The 20,686-nt window shown below is 40.1% G+C and overlaps 2 protein-coding genes across 3 annotated transcripts; one reads left to right on the forward strand and one right to left on the reverse strand.

The window, feature by feature from the left end:
* The first annotated feature begins 5,466 nt into the window (after window positions 1-5,466).
* Window positions 5,467-19,946, forward strand: myo1ca (myosin Ic, paralog a). Of its 2 annotated transcripts, XM_044223668.1 has the most exons (33): window positions 5,467-5,742; window positions 5,923-6,051; window positions 8,957-9,115; window positions 9,205-9,320; window positions 9,750-9,948; window positions 10,143-10,223; window positions 10,394-10,573; window positions 10,660-10,758; window positions 11,377-11,490; window positions 11,583-11,654; window positions 11,755-11,874; window positions 11,976-12,058; window positions 12,218-12,323; window positions 12,440-12,520; window positions 12,622-12,713; window positions 12,843-12,937; window positions 13,086-13,132; window positions 13,249-13,329; window positions 13,554-13,659; window positions 14,267-14,384; window positions 14,489-14,602; window positions 14,788-14,864; window positions 15,072-15,140; window positions 15,622-15,706; window positions 15,808-15,967; window positions 16,110-16,193; window positions 16,291-16,384; window positions 16,494-16,549; window positions 16,647-16,782; window positions 17,268-17,338; window positions 17,420-17,517; window positions 17,619-17,718; window positions 17,832-19,946. In XM_044223668.1, exons 1-33 carry the CDS (start codon window positions 5,659-5,661, stop codon window positions 17,856-17,858), a joined length of 3,333 nt encoding a protein of 1,110 aa, XP_044079603.1. In that variant the 5' UTR covers window positions 5,467-5,658; the 3' UTR covers window positions 17,859-19,946. The 2 variants fall into 2 exon arrangements, with proteins under 2 accessions (XP_044079603.1, XP_044079605.1); XM_044223670.1 differs by lacking the exons at window positions 5,467-5,742; window positions 5,923-6,051 and adding an exon at window positions 8,090-8,213.
* LOC122888802 lies at window positions 18,610-19,781 on the reverse strand. Its single transcript, XM_044223671.1, has 4 exons — window positions 19,608-19,781; window positions 19,417-19,518; window positions 18,929-19,117; window positions 18,610-18,810 (listed from the first exon to the last, which is right to left on the reverse strand). Exons 1-4 carry the CDS (start codon window positions 19,779-19,781, stop codon window positions 18,610-18,612), a joined length of 666 nt encoding a protein of 221 aa, XP_044079606.1.
* Window positions 19,947-20,686: the final 740 nt, after the last annotated feature.

Raw genomic sequence — 20,686 nt, forward strand, 5'->3', positions numbered from 1 at the left:
TGCAACTTTGACCTTAGAGTGTTTGACGAGAAATGTTTGCGACTTTTTAATGTTATCTAGCTTAATTACCATTAACGTTTCAGCCGTTAACAGTAACACCATCAGTTACGCTAACTTAGTTGGTCGCTAATTCATCAGTAACACTTGTCTTAGACCAAAGAGACAAACTGGTAAACTGGAGGTCTTGGAACAACCCTACACCTACTGAGCACCAACTTAATAAGTAGACAACAAATATTAGGTCTAGTGTTGTCAAAATACTATAACCCTTAGGATATAGTATGTGTATAGTAGGTTAACTTGGGTTAGCAATAGCAAGGATGAAAATGCATAAATCACAACACACTTGGGTGCCGTGGGATATGTAATTATATGATCTCAAATCAGAAACTGATCAAGTCCAGTAGTGGAAGAAGTACTCAGATCCTTAACCTATTAAGCAAAAATACCATTACCACAATGTAAAAATACTCCATTACAAGTAAAAGTCCTGCATTCAGAATCCTACTCAAGTAAAAGTACAGAAGTATCATCAGCTGAATTTACTTAAAGAATCAAAAGTAAAAGTACTTGTTTTGTAGAAAACCAGCCACTGTGACTGATACATTATTTATGTGAGACAGTATTAGATTGTTAATACTGATGCATCAATGTGTAATTTTACTGTTGTAGCTGCTAGAGGTGGAGCTACTTTTAATTACTTGCTATACAGTCAGGTAGTGTTGTCCAGTCGTTCCCTATCTAGGGGCCAGACCCCTCCAAAGGGTCACAGGATAAATCAGAGGGGTTGTGAGATGATTAATGGGAGAGGAAAAAACTATGTTCTGATAAACAAATCTGTTTTTGTTTTGTTTTTTCTCTAATCTATGTTTCGGTGTGAAGTATTGGATCATTTTACTTGTTTGGGCCTTGAACAGTTATTGAAATAATGTGAATAACCATTTGAGAAGTTTAGAGGGTAAATGTAACTTTCTTTGGTGGAACTGCTAACAACTTCTAGACATCTGAAACATGACAAGGAGCCACACCTAGACACAGATTTTTTTGTAAGGGGTCATAAGCTAAAAATGTTAAAAATTACCTCGAGAGGCCCTAGAATTTCCCAAAGGTCCAAAGCAAGAAAAGGAACTTCAATAGAAATTGTATTTCAAAACGTCTAGACAGCGAAGTAATGGAGGCAACCACGTCTAATATATTCATAAGTTGGCCTGTACAAGTTCACAGTACAGTACACTACCATTCAGCTCGTTCACCAGAAGCTGGCATCAGTCATCAGCATCATATCTGATTACTTTGGGCATACCATTAACTTTAGTGTTGCCGCCTCCTAGCGGATTTATAGGCTATAAACGACCTGAAATGTTCTATCACCTTTGTCATGAAGGCTTAATGTGATCACAGTTTTTACTTTCTATAAAGATTTCAAGCTTTTTTTCTAGAAAGTACCTTTGCTGTGCTGTAATTTTATCTGTCTGGATTCAGCAGTTCCCAGTGGGAGTGCATTTAGTCTAGCCTGCTCGGAAAAGAAAGTCTGCCTGGCAATGGATTGTATAGTCTACGAGCTTCACCTTCGGCTGTACAAGTAACCGAAATTGTGGCCGCCACCAGACTGCCGCTGGAGAAGGATATGGGAGAAAGTGTCCACTGTTCAACTTCAGTGAGGCTGTTCAAGCACTCAGATTATTAAGTAAGACCAGGTAGGCATATTTGGATGTACTGTATGAATGTATATGTGGTATATGGTATATTAAAGATATGCTTGTACATTATATTAGTGTGTATGCATGTGTGTATATTTTTGTTATGTGCAAGATGCATACAGTTTTCTTGTCGTGCTTGTACTCTATTTCAGTTAAATTAATTAAAGCTTTTGTGCTCCGTGTTTGTGGAAGAAATATTGAGATCCTTTGTGTACAAATAAAAGCAGAATTGACAGTGTAAAAATACTATTACGAGGGAAATCATGCATGCAGATGGGAGTTCTGTCATTGGTTTTTAGAATTATCCTGTTAAAAACTATGTGTTAGACAATGGACATTTTCTGTTTTTGGCGCTAGATGAAACGTTAAGCAGCCATCAAACTCATTAGGATTCATCTTCTGGGAAATGTAATGGCAATCCATCCCTTTCACAATAAAATAAAGGCATAGGAGCCAGTTCAGTGTAATTGATATTACTACCACTAGGCAGAGCCCTAAACCTTCTTATAATTCATAACATCAAGAGGAGTGGATCTAGTGGTAAACTCATGTTATCCCAGTGATCATACAAGGGACATTACATTATTGACCTGAAAACTCATCCTCATGTTGACTTTTGTTTTGTTTTTTTATCAAGAGAAGACTAAGAAGACTTAAGATTACTACATCCCCAACAGATATTTGTTGTTTGTTGTTTTGTGTTTTTGTTTCTAAATTCCTGCAACATATACAAATGTGTTTCCACTGTTTGTTGATTCATAGGGTTTTGTTTAACACCTTGATCAATTTATAAAGTAGCGGTTGTGGTATAACAGGGATCTCAGGGATGAAAGGCAGTAGAGGTGAGGACGGGGTGAAAGGGACAGCAGATGGGTGCTGAGGGAGCTCAGCACAGATGGACAATAGGTGGGAAATGGCATCTCTACCAAGGACATAATAAACAGTAAGGAAAGCTAGGCTAGGTAACCCAGACAACATTCAAATAAATTCGTCATTTTTTTAGTTAACTTATAATAGTTCCACATTGAAGCACGAATGATGCAACATAAGAGGTCAAATATGGGAAGGAAAGTAGAAAGAGAGAAATAGATTTGATGATGTAAAGATGAGCATGGTGAGATTTAGATAAGATAGGTATGTGCTAAAGATTATATCTGATACCCACTGTCTCGTTTATTATGTCGCATAAGTTATCTATGTGACGTGTGTCAGACAGAGACAGAGAGAGAACTGGAAGAAAGAGAAGAGAGAAACAACCCATTTTCCACCCTGCCCAAATAAGTCAGAATTCCTCTGTGACCCATTGTTACATTGAATTGGAAAACCTTAGCAATTTAAATACAAAATGAGGGAAAACGATGACTGTACCTCAGACTTAAACACTGTACACAGAGGCAGTCAGTTTATGACAGGAAGGTTATGCTAGGATTTTTTGGTTTTCTTCCATAAGATGTCAGCTGTTCAGAATTAGTTGTTGAGTTTTTAATGTAATTATCTGAAATTGAAGTCAGGCAGAGGGTTGTATTAAATCTTACAGTGTTTTGGTATTGAGTTTGACAGAAGTGGCTGTAGTGATGAGGTGGGTAGTAAGTGGGTGTACCCCTGAGAGGAAGTTGGTTTAAATCAATCAGCTCAGTCCTACCGTATATATTTTAATAGCAGTTTTGGCAAGTGTTAGATTCCAGTTTATCACACATCACATTGGGTTCTCAGCATCTGAAATTCTTTTAGGAAGGAAGCCATGTAAAACAGGTAGATGTGCACATGCAGGAGATAGAACTACATTTATAAAACGTTATAGTTCACATCAGAACTGAGCTAAAACAAATGGTCATGAAGGAAGACCCTGCACATCAGGAAACAGCGAGGAAGGAAATCTTTACAGGAACTGCTAAACAAAGATAGGAACACTTATTGAAAAAACTCAGCTGGAAAATAACGCAGGAGGATCCATCATAAGCTCAGATGGTAAAGATGCACTCTACAGTGGAACTGTAGTTGATTTTTGATTTCATTGGCAGTAAGGTTGTGCCAGATGTTATGTGTAATGTGTGCAGAGTAGTGAAACCAGATGTGTTAGGACAGTGCCCTCATGTTTTCCACATGCATGTGGTTACACATGCTATGTCTTGGATGCCCTTCAAAAGTAAGTCCAAAAATGCTGCCAGTAATCTATCTGCTGTATATTCTGTCTGAGATGCCTGTGAATGGTTTTGACCTCAGAACATTTCAAGTTGAATTTTCTGATGACTCCAAAAGAGTAAATAGGAGTTACCCATATATGCTCAATGGTGTATTTTTGAACAGAAACAGAGGTTTCTATGACACCTATCAGAGCAATAAATTTATAGTGTATTTCAAAATGTATTATTTATTTATTTATTTTGTAATTACATTTTAGACAATTGTAAAATCATGGCAGCTTCCAGTGATCTTCACCTTACAGTGGTGGAGGAACCTTTCGTCCATGTGACCCTGGGAGCTGGGAGCTTGTTGAATATTTGTCCCAAGTGAAGGTCCAGACTAAAGGCAAGGCCCATATGACACCCACTTGAGAGAAACCATGGCCAGAGCCTGAAGCCTGGAAGTGGAGCTTACAAGCACCTGCAGGTCATGTATGGTGCTCCTGTGAACTTAAACTCTAATAGACTCCTTTTAGTTTATTCTACATATTGTACTCATATTTCAAAAGCCATAAGTCCCAACAATAGGCACAATTGTTCAGCACGCATACATTTTCATATGTTGACAGTGCATCCTGAAGTATACAGACCACAGAGCCTCTTGTCCAGAATAGTTCTTCAAAGCGCTGTTTGGCTTTGATAGGACACACAACAATACCTACCATTCTGCTGTAGTCAACTTTTCTGTGCCAACTAAATGATCAACTATCATCTCATTATACGTGTTTCTTTTGAGAGCACATACAATTGAGGGGGAATGCAATGAGGTAACTGGGTAAACTAAGGGGGTATGGAGGCTAAATTTTTCCGAAAGAAAAGTTGTGAGAAAATATTTGACTGAAAAATTTCAAGTGAGGGAACATAGGGATCTGGCAGGACTGCTTTCCATATATAGTAAAAGTGGCAGGCACCAAAATGAAGTGCCACCAAATTGGTACAAGATCTTTTATATAGTTAAATGAATGTGGCAGTGTCAATTCTCCCCTAGTTACATTATATACACTACATACAGTATATGCGAGAGTGGTAGGGAGGGAGCAGCATGGAGATTTTTTCCTCTTCCCTTGAAGAAATATTGAGACAGCCAGAGATTGAGAAAAAGAGCGAGAGGCTTTCTCCATCTGGGTAACATTATTCAGATTCCTCAGTGTTGGATATTTGATGATGCTGGCAAAGGAAAGAGTGAGGCGTGGAGACAGAGTGAGGGAAAATGGGGTGAGGAAATATAATGAGGGGAAACCAGAGGAGGGCGCTGTTCTCTCACAGAGACGATGTGGCCTTGACAGCACGCCCCAAAAATGCCAAGAATGGGAGGGAACGAAAGAAGTGAGAATCTGTTGGTCCATGCAGACAGCACATTTTATGTTGGATTATTATTGTGTTAAAAAAGTGATTTCATCAACAGTGGAAGACAGCCACGAGGAGACAGGCCGTCTTGCTGGTGAAACACCAATAACTCACATCTCATGTGAATCTGTCTCAGCTTGTGGGAGAAAAGGGAGGGGGCAAACTAAACAGGGAGGGAAGGAAAGAAAGAATGTACTGAGATCTCATCATGTGATTTCTGTTTTTTCCCCTTTTATATAGCTGCACAGTGATAACATGTTTGTAGTTTGGGGCTCTTAGCAAATTTTTCCAAACCCTCTCAGCTCACTGTTTCTCTGGCTCTTTTTGTGTATGTGTGTGTGTTATCCAACAGCTTACTTTCCCTTCACTTTTTTTTTTTTTTTTGGTCTAGTTGTGTGACGTGTGAGTGGAGTGCCTGCCCTTGTTTCATGCAGCATAGTTTAGAGGGAAGGAGAAGGACTCACGTAGTGGTGGACATTTACTTGACCTGTCAAAGGGAAGATGAATTGAAGGTATAAACAAGAGGGGTTGTTTGTGTTTTGGCCTGAGTGCGTATGCTTTGTCCTCACAGGGGAGCCAGACGAGGAGGAGGAAAGACGTGGAGAAAGAGACTAAAGCTGAGAGAAAGTGAGAAAGTGACTGATGTGGGGGGGGAGAGAAGAGGATAAGTTACCTAATTCTGTCACCCATAGGCAAAGGTGGATGAGAAGTTACAGTTGAGGAGTCTGTCTGACACGGGAGGAGGAGCACCAGCCTGGGGGGGGACCACCAGTTCAGCTTTCTTCCAGCAACAACAGGACAGGATGAGGTACCAAGGCAGGGTAAGATCCTGACTACCATGCTCCTTGTTGTGTTTTCATGTTAAATGCTGCACACTGACTGGATTTTATTTGTGTGTGCATTATCTGTGCTTACACGGTGAAGCAAAAGGTCCTATCCACCAATCCACTGTCTCACTCATGGAGGGAAAAGAAAAACAGAAGAATGAGTCACTTGGAGAGTTTTTCTTTTTTTCTCTCTCTCTTTTTTTTTTTTTTGCCTATCTATGAGTCAGTGTGTATTTTGGTTTTTGTATAAGCTATAAGCTTGGTATTTTTCCACCATATCCATTACTGGTACATCAGTGGTAGAGAGCCAGCTGTGGTACCAGAGCAACTCGCCCTGGGACAGAGTGGTGGGGCATGCCTTATAAGGAAGACAATCCGAATGTTGTCGGCCCAGCAGAGCTTAGTCATGGGGCCTGGAGCCAAGTCCCACTGTTAGGTTAGCCTCCTCACTGGTTGTTACTGCTGCTGCACCTACAAACCTGCAGATTTCGCTGGAGCTCCCTGGTACTCAGAGTCAAATCCTCCATAAAGCACTCAAGCACTGCTGGGAGCTTATCAGTTAGATCAGACTCTCATTGCTGTAACAACCAAGCCTCAGGTCAGTTCACTGACAACTAAGATGCAAGGATTACATTGTATTCTGGCTACATCTCCATCCCAGAGCTGTAGCCCTTAAGGTATCTCAGGCACAGTGTCTCCATAAAAAAGGTTTTCACATCCTTAAATATTTCCTCTACCCCAGCGGAAGCAGTGTTTCTATGTTTTGGAAGCAAAGAAGTGTTTTGGATGAGGCTTCTCGTCATTAAAAATATTTTTTTTCCACGTTATGGTGATAACATTCTTGGGATAAAAGTAAAAAATGTAACTCATGACTGCAGAGAGATAGATCCTTGAAAACAATGTTTGCCGTGTTTTCGAGTTTGTGTTTTGTTGCTTGGAAAGTCTGATGTATCAGTGCACATCCAATGCTGTCTTTCTTAAGTAGAAAAGCATACAAGTTTATTACACAAATTTGGATGTTTCAGACATTAGAAAGGTGGACCCTGCACAGACACTGTCAGCACAGAAGTTATTGTACATCTTAATAACATCACAGATGAACATAAAAGGTACGAGATCTGAGGAGGAATGAAAGATTCACGCCAAAGGAGTCTGTTCAGTTCAGAGCCAGGTAGTGCTAGTCATCTACCATGAAAGGCTGACGTGAATGCTGAACACATGGAGGTGCTTTCTATGTTTCAATATAATGTCCAAGCTCACCTTGAGCTATGTGACAATATATGTGATAAGCTGCAACCACATGCACCGATAAAAGTCAAACTAAAGCAAGTAAATATTCATAATTATTCTGAGTGAAAAATTCATCCGCATCACCTCAAACCACATTTCATTGTATGTTGACAAACTATAAAATAATTAGGGGAAATGTTGCAATTGGCCACACCTTCACTGCAGTCCTCACACCTAAAGCTGTGTAAGGATCAATTTTGGTCTGCACTGCTAATTATTCCACTTTTGTCTCGCAGGTGTCATGAATGGAAGTGCAAATTTCTTGTTGATCAGGCATGCAAAAAGATCTTCAGTGTTGGCTATAAAAACATGCACAGCTGCTGACAACCACATAGAAACGTTTAGTGGTATCCACTGAACCTTCCTATTCCTGCCCTAAACCTGACCCTAACATTCCTTAGTTGTATCCTTTGGAAAATCTGACTGTAACTGTAATTACTGTAGGAAGCCCACCTGCGGGAGTGGGACAACAATTCTCCAAGGTGAAGCAGAGAGGAGGGGCTGCAATAGAAGTGTCCAGTGGCTTTCCTTTGCTCTCACTTCTTGGCTATCTTCCACTGTTGTCCTCTTGTTTTTTTAAGGATTTTCCTGCATCCAGTTCTCAAAGATAATGACCTTTTACCGGCATTAACCAGTCAAATGAGACCCTTGAGAGGCTCTTGCATTCAAGAAAAACAGAAGTCCTGTGGAAGTCTAGCCCCTTTGTTCCACTTTCTGCTTGTTTTTTTAAATGAATGTATAAAGAAAAACCAGCAGGGCTTCACACATAGATGTATCTTTGATACTGAAGATAGAGTGCAGCTGGTTTGGCTGGGGTGTAGTGCATTGATTACACCCTGAATTGTGTGTCTGGATATTTATCATCAGTAAGTATTGACTTCTGACATTTTTATCTCTTTGTATGTACAGTATGTGTGCATGACTGTGCATGTAGTTGAGTGTGTAATTTCTTACTTTAGGGCATATCTGAGAATTTCACACTCCCGACTGGTAATTATTCCTTGTCTGCACTATAATGTTTGCCATCACAGTGGGGTTGACATGTACACACACTTTCCTACTGGCATTGGTTAAACCCCGTCTGGTGATACAGAGCTGTGTGTACTCTACATACATCATAATACAGTATCTCACTATTGCATAATAGAAGTGTCTATCCTGTCTGTTTATCATTTGGATTCCTTAAATGTCTCCATTGTTTAATCCAGGAAAGGCTTGGTGGAGCTGTTCTTACTTTGTGTGTTTACAGTGTTGTTTTGGTGATGTGGTCAGTAAGTCTGGAGTCATTTGCCCTGATATGTTGAAGATATTTTTGAAATACTTATTGTCTCTCTTCATAAATGAATTCTATCCTGTAATATATTTTGTGACAATGACAGTAATATTGAGCACCAGATGTTCATTCTTTCATAACTGGGTGAATGTATCATACCTCAGATGAAACAAGAATAGACCGTGTGCGCCCCCTGCTGGTCAAATAGTGTAATTACATCTATTAGAAGGTTGTCAGTAAGAACAGAAATCTTCTCTCTGCAGTACTGCTGAAGTGTGTCAGGTGCTTCATTTCTGTACCTCTCTGTAATGTTATTCCTTCTCTCTCCTCCTGCAGGAGGTGGATGTTGAAGGAAGAGTGCGCCTGGTGATGGAGAGTGTCCTGACTGCCCGGGACAGGGTCGGGGTGCAGGACTTTGTCTTGCTGGAAAATTACAACAGTGAGGCAGCCTTCATAGAGAACTTACGGAGACGCTTCAAAGAAAACCTCATCTATGTAATGAAGCCAATTTTCTTCATATGTTCCAAAACATTTCAGTTGGTGTGATGAAACATATTTGAATGTGTTCTAATATTTTGACTCAGACATATATTGGCTCAGTGTTGGTGTCGGTGAACCCTTACAAAGAGCTGGAGATTTACTCCAAGCAGCAGATGGAACGCTACAGAGGGGTCAGCTTCTATGAGATATCGCCTCACATGTGAGTCACTTCATGGCCCTCAAACATTTTTTTACCAAACTCTTCTCTTGTCCTCCGCTGTCAACTGCCCAGCTAATGATCACATGGCATGTTGAGAACCGGATTAATATAATTAACATGAAACTCTCACTAGAACTATAAAAATTCTGTGTGTGTATTGATTTTGCCTCATATAATTTATACATCGATCATGAAATAAAATATTTAAAACTCAAACAAATGTTTTATCTGCTCTACCTACTTGTAATGTTGACACATAAGATGATAAGAAGCATGTAAGCAACATACTTTACACAACTCTGTCATAACAGAAAAAACACCATTTCCACTGCATTCATTTGACTGAAGTGTTTGCAAGACTTTATTCCACCACCATGTTTCAAGCATATGTTGATGTGTAGTTGAAGCTGCTTTCGTGTTTTCCCTCAGCTACGCCATGTCAGACAACACTTACCGGGCCATGCGGACCGAGAGGAAGGACCAGTGTATTCTCATATCGGGTGAGAGTGGAGCAGGTAAAACCGAGGCCTCCAAGAAAATCCTCCTCTACTACGCTGTCACCTGCCCCACTAATGATCACATGGCTGCCCTTGGTGACCGCCTACTGCAGTCTAACCCTGTTCTGGAGGTATTTACCCTTTGGCATTTCAAACTGAACAGCCACTATCACAGATGTATTTGTCTTCACATTATATGATATTATTATGACAGTTGTCATTTGTAAATACTTTTTAATGCTTTTTCCTGATTGTTGTTTGTTCTATTGTTGGTCTTGATTTCACTTCCTCCCTCTTAATTTCCTGGCTCTTTTGCTTTGCACAGGCATTTGGCAATGCCAAAACACTTAGGAATGACAACTCCAGCCGCTTTGGAAAATACGTTGATGTCCAGTTTGACTTCAGGGTAAACACTCCCTCCTTGGCTTTCTCACTCTTTATAGAAATCATATGTGCTTACATCATACTGATAACAGCAGTTAGTTTAGTTATATCATTGAAAGAACCTCAAACATTAAAACCTCTAGAGTGCTAAACCTGCTGTCTGCTCCCACCTTTTCCTGTAACTTCTCCTAGGGGGCACCAGTGGGCGGTCACATCCTGAACTACCTGCTGGAGAAATCACGTGTAGTACACCAGAACCACGGTGAGAGGAACTTCCACATCTTCTATCAGCTTCTGGATGGAGGGGATGACGATCTGCTTAACACACTGGACCTGGAAAGAAACCCTCAGAACTATCACTATCTGGTCAAGGTGTGTGTGGTGCAGAAGTTTGATGAATTACTTGTTTTCAAACTGAGGCCATCAGTTGTGGTGTAATATTTCATTGTCTTGTTCAGGGCAACTGTCCCAAACTCAGCTCCGTCAGTGACAAGAATAATTGGAAAGTTGTAATGAAGGCCCTGCCTGTTATTGGCTTCACAGAGGAAGAAGTGCAGGTCAGTAACAATCACAGCAATGAATGAACAATGAATGAACAATCATTACTGTTTTGTTTTTCACTCATGTCCTCTGGTTTACCACATTTACCACATTAAAGTGGAACACTTTAAATGGCGAGCAATGTTCTTACAATTTGCATTATACTGGGAATATTGTTTTCCACCATGAATAAATCCACTGTTTATCATTCTACGTTTTTTTTTTCCACATTTCTTATCATCATAGCGCATTCAGGACAACTCTACATGCATCCAAAATTAGTGTTACAAGTTCAAACCACAGGATCCTGTGCAGTTTTAATAGTGAAAAATCTGTATTATTTACCTTTATTACTTTTCACCGAAAAACATTTTTGGATCCTTGAGGCTTAGCAATGTTTAATGTAATTTTTACGGCATAACACATTTTCAAAGGCTTTTTTGAAAGTTTACATCAACTTTCTTGCATTTGTGGTGACCATTTAAATATGAGGGTTATTTTAAAGGTACAATTTCTCTGGCTCCAATTGTATATTAATGATCATGTTCTCTGTGACTGCAGATATTCATTTAGTTAAAAAAAGATAGTTCATCTATAAGGTTGTTGTTAACTGTTTTTCCTGTGTCTGACCTCAGAAATTGCTGAATATCATCGCCGGTGTTCTCCATCTGGGAAACACTCAGTTTGGAGAAGGGGAGGAAGGAGAAACTTATATCACTACTGAGACTCAGATAAACAATCTTGTGAAGGTCAGAACAGCCCCACTAGTATTATTGGATGTTCAAATATGCACAAAAACTCGCAAAAAGGCATAACTGAGAACAGATGTGTTGTTTTCCAGCTGCTGGGTGTTGATGGCTCAGCCCTCAGGGAGGCACTCACTCACAAGAAACTCACTGCCAAAGGAGAGGAGGTGATGTTTTCTTTTTGTCCTAGTTCCACATGTTTCAGTTGTTTGGTGTGTATTGTGAGATTTTATAAATTTGTGTTGTACTTGCATCTGTGCGTTGCAGATGATCAGCCCACTAAATTTTGAGCAGGCAGTGTCTGCCCGTGATGCCTTAGCCAAGGCTGTGTATGGTCGGACCTTCACTTGGTTGGTGGAGAAGATCAACCAGTCGCTGGCTCTGAAGGTGCAGTAACAGTCCTGATAACAACTCAAAGATAGCATGTTGTGAGGCTGTTGTTGTGTTTTACCACTGATTGCATGCTGAGTACTTTATATGTTATGCAGGAGGAAATCTACCACAGCAGTAAGGGCTCCTCAGTTATAGGGCTTCTAGATATCTATGGCTTTGAGGTCCTACAGCACAATAGGTATGAGTTATATTCATTTCCCATTTTCTGTCTTAATGCTGCTTCTCAGCACAGTCTGTAAACCAAATTATTTGTCAGTAATTGTTTCCAATGCACATAACGTTTGCACATAACTCTAGCACGCAGTTGTCCTAATTTCCCTTATGTTTCTGCCTACAGTTTCGAGCAGTTCTGCATCAACTACTGCAATGAGAAGCTCCAGCAGCTGTTTATTGAGCTCACCCTGAGATCTGAGCAGGAGGAGTATGAGACAGAGGGAATTGCAGTAAGTCCATTGTTGGTTAGGTGGTCAAAACAAATAAGTTTGATATATTTATTAATATTTATATTTCCATGCTAACACAACATTGTTCCCCTCCAAATGTTTCCCTCTAATTTCAGTGGGAGACGGTGCAATACTTTGACAACAAGATCATTTGTGACCTGATAGAGGAGAAGCACAAAGGCATCATCTCTATTCTGGTGCGTGTGACAACTCCTAGTTTCTATGTTTGTCTTCGTATGTGGTGTTGTCTTACACTCTGTCACTGTAGGTAAAGTAAATAGTGTGAATATTTTTTAAGGATGAGGAATGTCTGAGGCCTGGAGAGACCTGCGATGTCTCCTTTTTAGAGAAACTGGAAGACACACTGGGCGGCCATCCCCATTTTGTCACGTAAGCTTTCATCTTATATCAAAAATTATTTTGACATACAGAACAAAGGCTCTTCTAACTACAGCTTCTTATATCAGCAGGTACATTTGTATGTATGTTTGTACATCTCTGTGTGTGTATGTCTTTCAGTCATAAGTTGGCAAATGGAAAAACTCGCAGGGTAATGAGTAGGGAGGAGTTCAGGCTGCTGCATTATGCTGGAGAGGTAAACTACAATGTCAATGGTAAGCTGTAATTTATCACTAGATCAACCAGTTGACTATTTTTATTTATGCATTCATTCTCTTGTAAGAGGCAGTTTATTTCAGAGCATGACCCCACAACCTGCTGATTCCTTAATGACAAACTGCAGTGTTTTTGTTTCCCATTCAGGTTTCCTAGACAAAAACAATGATTTGCTGAACAGGAACCTGAAAGAGGTGAGGATAATGACAATGGACAAGATAGAGCCTCACCACAACCTTTAAAAACCTCTGTGTGTGAACAGGAAGAGGGGTGCGTGCCGCGTTGACATGTGGTTGTGGTCTCTGTGCAGGTCATGTGCCAGTCAGACAACCAGATCCTAAGGCACTGCTTCCGCAGAGAGGAAGTGATAGACCAGAAACGCCCAGAGATGGTGAATTGTTCTCACTTTCTCAGTGTGTCTCTCTTTTAGCTGTTTTGATAATTTTTAGGTGTGGTTTTAAATCAAAAGTATTTCTGTGGTTTATAGTAGTGATAATAAAGACAATATAATAAAGATAATAAAGATGCTTTCTCTCTCGTTCAAAAACCAACACCTACACAAAAATATATAGCGAATATCCCATTGTTTCATGTTTTTTTAAATTTGTCCTTTAGGCTGCCACTCAGTTTAAAAACAGCCTGATGAAGCTTATGGAGATCCTCATGTCTAAAGAGCCGTCCTACGTGCGCTGTATCAAACCTAATGATGTCAAGCAGCCAGGTAGACTTTTACATCTTGTGATGTAAATTTGTTGTATATTATAGTACTATTGAAATATTGTTACTTGTGCTATAATGGCTTACATGGTAAATAAAAATCAAATTTCCACACACTTATCAGCACAACATAGTCACGACACTCTTAATTTTCTCTTTTTAATGCAAACGTTATTCACACTCACTAATTAATTAATTTTGATTGATTCTACTCTGTCATTCTTTCTCAGGGGTTAATGTTGCTGTTAATAAAACCCGACAATTCCAGCAGATGTTTCACAATAAAATCGTCCCATGGAAGGGAATAAATCATGCCCTCTGAAGTATTTTAATGTGAAAGAGACTGAGGAAGTGTTGGGTTTGCATCAACAACAAATTAACACAGGGGATGCGATCAGAAAACAAGAAGGTTTATCACCAAAATATAAAAAAGGACATATAAAACAAGGAAAATTTTAAATAAAGGCAGGTCTTAAAAATAATAAATATAAAAAATGAATGGTTGTTTCTTCACCTGAGGTAAATAAAGGCCTCAGTTCCTTCTTGAGAACTTACTGTATGTTATCTAATGTATAGTATATACACCAGTGAATAAGATTTAATCTCTGCAGGAAGGTTTGATGAAGTTCTGGTCAGACACCAGGTGAAGTACCTGGGCCTGATGGAAAACCTGAGGGTCAGGAGAGCTGGCTTTGCCTATCGACGTCGCTTTGAAGCCTTCCTGCAGAGGTGACTGACCTTCTCTCCGAATGACTTACAGCCTCAGTGACTGTCCATTCTGTTTACTTTATGTTCAGCCTTCTGTCATTATAATTATGTATAAATGGCCTTAGGTATAAGCCCCTGTGTCCTGAGACGTGGCCCAATTGGCATGGCAGACTTGCAGATGGGGTCTCAACACTGGTCAACCACCTGGGCTACAAAGCAGAAGAGTACAAACTGGGCAGGTAATGTATTGTCAGAGGGAGAGGGAGGGTATAGAGTGGGAGGAGAGTTTGGTAACGGTGGTCTGTGAGTAGCTCAGTGGGTCACCTAGACTAAATGTATGAGTGCAAACTATTCATACTCAAACGCAATTTGGATCTTTTGTACCTTCGTGTTGATTACAAATTTCTTTGTCTCTTTTCTACAGATCAAAAATCTTCATCCGTTTCCCAAAAACTCTCTTCACCACTGAGGATGCACTAGAAGCAAAAAAGCCAGAGATAGGTAAGTAACAGTGGTAAGGAGTGTAAACATTGGGGAATCAGAAAAGGAAGCAAATGACTCCCAGTCAATTATTACCTTTGTGGGATAAATCCTGCGCTGAACTATGAATCAGTTCCTTTGCCGGAGGCCTCCACAGCACGACCTCTGGAACACCTCCATGGAAAAGCATAAGTCCACCTTTACTCTCTTTTCTTTGTTGTGTTCCAGCTTTGACCCTGCAGACATCATGGAGAGGCTACAGGGAGAGAGCCAAGTACCAGCGCATCAGACACGCAGGTCAGATCACCTCCCGCTGTCGACTCCCGCACAGTTCCCTACCTCTCCCTTACAGAACAGTCTCACTGTGTCCCTAAAACGGAAATAAATACAGGCATAACTACTCACAGAAGTGATTGGGTTTATTATGTTTTTATATTTTATATTCTTTTATCATTTTAATACATTTTAATTTAGCCTTCCAAACAAACTTTAGTTTGAGTTACTTTTCAGATGGGCTTTTACTTTATTTTTTACTTCTCATAAATGTTGATTTTGGATTTCTTCCATTGTTATTTTGGGACTATCTGCTTTGTTAAATGTATGTACATGCACATAAAAATGCTTTTGGATGGCCACATGGTCCACATTCCAGCTCATGTATTTGAGTGTACATGCTTGACTTTCTGTTTCAGTATGCTATACTAACCTTGGGATGTTCTCTTTGGCTGAGTATAAAAGTGGTCTTGGTGTTAATTTATGCATGTATGTGTATGTATAGTGATAGTGATCCAGTCTGGGTGGCGAGGGATGAAAGCACGCAGGAGGGCTAAGAGGCGTCGACAGGCTGCTGAGTTAATACGCAGGTGCTTGACTGATACTTTGTTATTGTTTGTTTCTGTATGTATTTTTGCGACTGTATTTTGCATTTATACTAAATTTCCTTCCTTAAACCGTATTTTTTCAGGTTCATAAAAGGCTTCATCTACCGTCATGAGGAATACTGCCCTGAGAATGAGTATTTCCTGGATCATGTACGCTGCTCCTTCCTCAAGAATCTACGTAAAAACCTGCCCAAGAGCGTTTTGGACAAAAGCTGGCCAACACCTCCTCCGTCCCTGGTTGAGGTACAAACAGCCCCATACACACAGAGGGTCATTCTGTTGACTCACATAATTACATACAGATAAAAGAATGAATAAGTACAAGTAAAAATCTGTAGAATTATTAATACAAATTCTTCATTGTCAATTCCATGGTGCCCTACAGGCCTCTGAGCACCTGTGGAGGCTAAACATGAGAAACATGGTCATGAAGTATTGCAGGAGGGTCCAGCCTGAATGGAAGAAGCAGGTACCCTGACTACAGAAGGCATGGCCTTACTTTTTAATAAATAAATCTTCAAATTTTTCATCTTGCTTGATTTTTTTAATTATTTTTTTTGCTCTAGATGATGCAGAAGGTCGTAGCCAGTGAGATCTTCAAGGATCAGAAAGACAGCTACCCTCAGAGTGTTGGAAGGCTGTTTTTGGACTCCAGGCTGGGTAAGTGTTGATATATGCATTCATTACCTCTGTAGATACTTAACACCGTACAGAAGATGTACCAAAAAACACGTAACATTTATAGAGGCTTTCCCATTGCTTTATATAGAACGTGAGCAAATCAATCTCAAAGTCGTCCAGACCCTCGGCAATGACAAAGTGCAGGTGGGTTTGAACTTTTTTTCCCTATGTGATGATGATAATAAAGTCTTACATAACCTTTCAGCTGCCTCACAGTAATGTGTCTCCTTGTCCCTCTCAGTACGGTGTTTCAGTCATAAAGTATGACAGGAGGGGTTTCAAGCCTCGCCCTCGCCAGCTGCTCCTCACTAACACCTTTGCTGTGCTGGTGGACAGGACAAAGATCAAACAGAGGATTGACTATACAGCTCTGAGAGGTGAAAACCAGCCCCGAGTGGGGAAGGGGTGTGCAATTTGAGAAATGTACTATTTTAAGATATTGAGTGAGCTCATATTCATTTCTTTTGTATTTGTATTGCTATTTTATTTTTCTTTGACCCTCAGCAGTCATAATACCTCAATTACTGTACTTTTTCTGTGCACTTCTGCAGAAATATCCATGGCAACCAAGTCGTGTTTGGATGACTGCACTTGTCATCCTTTGACAGAAAAAATTGTTTCTCAAAGAAAGATACTTTTAAGAGGATGACCATATGTAATGAAATCAAATCAGGAGATGGGGACACGGGGCTTTTGGATAATGACCTTTTTTGCTTGATTGTTATAGTGTTACAGCTATTGAACCAGTAATTAATTAAACATAGTTTTTATTGACAAAAGAACGTGGCTAAAACGTTACTGATTAATTCATTGTGATTGTGCTCTTTAGTTTGAGTCCAAGCCAGGTTTTCTCTTTTAACAGGTATCTCTGTGAGCTCTCTCAGTGATGGGATGTTTGTTCTGTACATGCCCAGTGAGGACAATAAGCAGAAGGTACTATAAGACACGGCAGTCATGACTGTTTACTAGTGCACAACCATGCAACCACTCTAAACCCAGCTGTGTGTCCCTCAGGGCGACGTGGTGCTGCACTGCAGCCATGTGATTGAGCTGGTGACAAAACTAGCCATGATGGCCAGCAAGGTCAACTATGTCAACATCAGCCCGGGCAGGTGAGGCCAGTCAGACTGCTTGTCTATGGTGCCTGTTGCCAACCCAACAGTACTCATCTCCCACTCATGTTTTTATTTGTTACCTCCTGTGTGGAATGCAGTATTAGGTTTGCTGTGGCTCGGGGCAAGGAGGGAATCATTGATTTCGTCAGGGGTTCAGAGCTGAAGGTGGCCAAAGGCAAGCGAGGACATCTGCTAGTGGTGAGTCAGTGGCTGTTCTGATGTCATGTGTGGAGCCTGCAGGGAGGAAGGAGTTTTTTAATATTAAAAACATTCGGCCAGCTGACTGTGTTAAATCTGATTTCACTCTGCAGACTGCCCCTCGGATCAACACCACATGAAGAAACAGAAAACAGCAACCAGACAAACAGTAATCCTTTTAGCTAACTGGTGGATTGCCACTCAGAGGTTGTCATTCTTATTTGTTAGTTTGTACCCTACAGGATGATACCACAAGCACACACATCATACTCAACAGAAGGAAGATCCCTTATTAATTCATATATATCATCATTATTACAAGAATGTCTTCAGTGTTGCAATAATTATTGCTAATTTTTTTAAAGATTAGAAAATCAAAATATGAAGTCGTCACTGTTTCAAATGCTTCATTTCTTTATTGTCAGTCATGCAAATTGTACACAAATATATTTAAATATATCAAATATAAAATGCCTTGTAATGTAAAACACTTTATCTCTATATTGTAGGAGAAATAAAACAAACCACTTTGAAATAAATAGCATGTTAATAAATACATCAATAAATAGTAAATATATCTTTGGAAAGTCCAGTAGATTGAGGGCTTGGGGGAAAAACAGGATGTTGGAAAGTGTTCTCTCTGCTCTGGGAGCTTATTGCTTACTTACAGTTAGAGGTAAGACAGAAACTCTGGGAAATACCCAAGAAAGCCCTTAAATATACAGTATAACATGTAAAAAAAATGTGACTAGCTTGCAGAGAGCTCCATGTAAACACCACTAAAGCACTGATTAAAGTTATCACAACTATTATTCCAATTTTCTGTTAGATTGTCAGTTCAGCCTTTTGCCTGTTAGTGTGCATGTGTGTTAAGGTTGCAGCTTTCTTTTTTCAGTGCTGAGTCGTGTGTGTTTTTGAAGCCAGTAGGAGGAAGTCTCTTGCCAGCTTGGTGAGGTAAAGGTCTAGATCCCTCAGAATGATGTAACCCTCCACTCGGCTATCCCACACTGTTTTAGAGCTGGTTTCTGGGTTCAAGGGTGCCCGTACTGTAGGAGAGGTTGGCTTCTTCCAGGAGCTCTGCATGTAACTCATCTGAAGAAGAAAGCAGAACAATTTTTATCAGACTTTGGTGTCACTTCCTCCAAAGTCTCTGTGTGGGCTGAAAAGGGGACAAAAAGTGTGTGGATTTCAGTAAGAAGACTGTGGATACCTGACTGCTGACTTGGCTCATCAGGTCCCTCAGGTCCAGCTGAACGTGCCTGATGCACTGTGGTAAAGTGGTACGGACCACCTGCCCCGCCATCTGCTCTTTCGCCTCCTCCAGCTGTCTTCTCTTCCACTCCAGCATATTCCAATAGGCTTGCATGTCCCAGAATGCAGCATGCAGTCGTTCCCAGTCCTGAAGGCACACAACAAGAGACAACCACATGATTATATAATCAAAATTTTGCGCAACCCCCTATCTATGCTTGAAGTTCTAAAAGGGGAATTCCACTCAAATTTTTGCAAGTTTTACGTTCTGCAAGAGCAGACTTTCTGACGATGTCATCAGGTTTCGTTTTTTTTTTTCCACGATGGAAAAAGATTCTCAAAACAATGGAAGAAATTCACTGAAAACTTTAAAATGTGTTTTGCAGAATAACAACCAATCAATGATTTTCTATGGAATTGTTTTGAAACAGTCAAGCAGATACTAACCGTCAGCTTTAGCCAGCTGTAGAAATCTGTAGAAAGTAATGGCAGGCCCTTTAACTGTCGGCTTCTGTCCTCAAAATGCTTGTTTCCCAACTGATGCTCCTTCTATTAAAGTAAACATAGTAACGATTAAAGATTTGTAGTCAGGGAATGCTAATGCTGGATGTGTACAGTAGTAAGTTTTCAGTACTCACATATTTCCTCTGCAGCTGCTGGACGCGGGTTCTGGTGGACCGCGTGAGACGAAAGGAGTTGTTATATTTATTCCTCTGGAGGACTGGAGATGGAGCAGAGGACTCCACACAGTGCAGTACACAGTAAAGGAGGATGAGAGCCCGCAACAACACAGTCATCTGAAACAGAGACATAAGCAGAGTTATGGGTTATATATCATCTATCGTTTGTGCTGTGCTGTTGCATTAAATCAGTGCTATGAAAACGCAGATTTGCACAACTGCTTTTCAGGTATAAATTGGCTAAGATGTATCACTTCTGTAAAAAAAATAAAAATAAATAAAAGGTGATGTACGGTATCACTTCCAACACAAACTACAGCATTCCAGTTAAGTACACTGATTCTCTTTGTGGGAATTTAATATTTAGTATATGAAAGGAAGTCCATTAATATTTCTAACATTTCCCACATCCTCCAACCCCCGCCACACAACATCCCCACACATGCTTTCTTTCTTATGTAATTCAGTAACACTACAGTTGGTCTGGTTGCACATGCATGGAAACACAAGTGTCTTGATTCCTCTAAATGGTTTCAGTGTAGGAAGCGTTTTCTCAATATTGTCTCCTTTTTGTTTGTGGCCTTGCACCCCAAAATGTGCAAGGTCCTGAATCCAAATCACCAGACTACAGATTACAGACTTTGCTAGCACACCACATCACTGCTGTCCTGTTGCAAGTGGCTGAGTACCAGAATTGTTAAGTTTATCTTTTCTTTCAGGTTCCCTGGCTCTGTCAAGATTAATCTGTAGTAAAAAGAATCAAATCTTCCTTTTCATTTTGGTCATTTTATTCAGTTGCATCATGTGTTCTTGGTGCAACACAGTCTTGTTGATGAGTCAACAACTTTCTCATTCACTGAAACCATGACAGTGTTCTACACAGATAAACAGCAGAAAAGTTACTGGAGCTGAAATGATTATGAATACTAGATGTTATCAAGCATACAGAAACACTGCTGTTTGAGAAGCTTTCACTTGAAGTTTGACGTGGACACTAAGTGTGTCCAAGAAATAAAATAAAATATTTCAGACAATTA

The sequence above is a fragment of the Siniperca chuatsi genome, linkage group LG14 (assembly GCF_020085105.1).
Source record: "Siniperca chuatsi isolate FFG_IHB_CAS linkage group LG14, ASM2008510v1, whole genome shotgun sequence".
Taxonomy (NCBI): Eukaryota; Metazoa; Chordata; class Actinopteri; order Centrarchiformes; family Sinipercidae; genus Siniperca; species Siniperca chuatsi.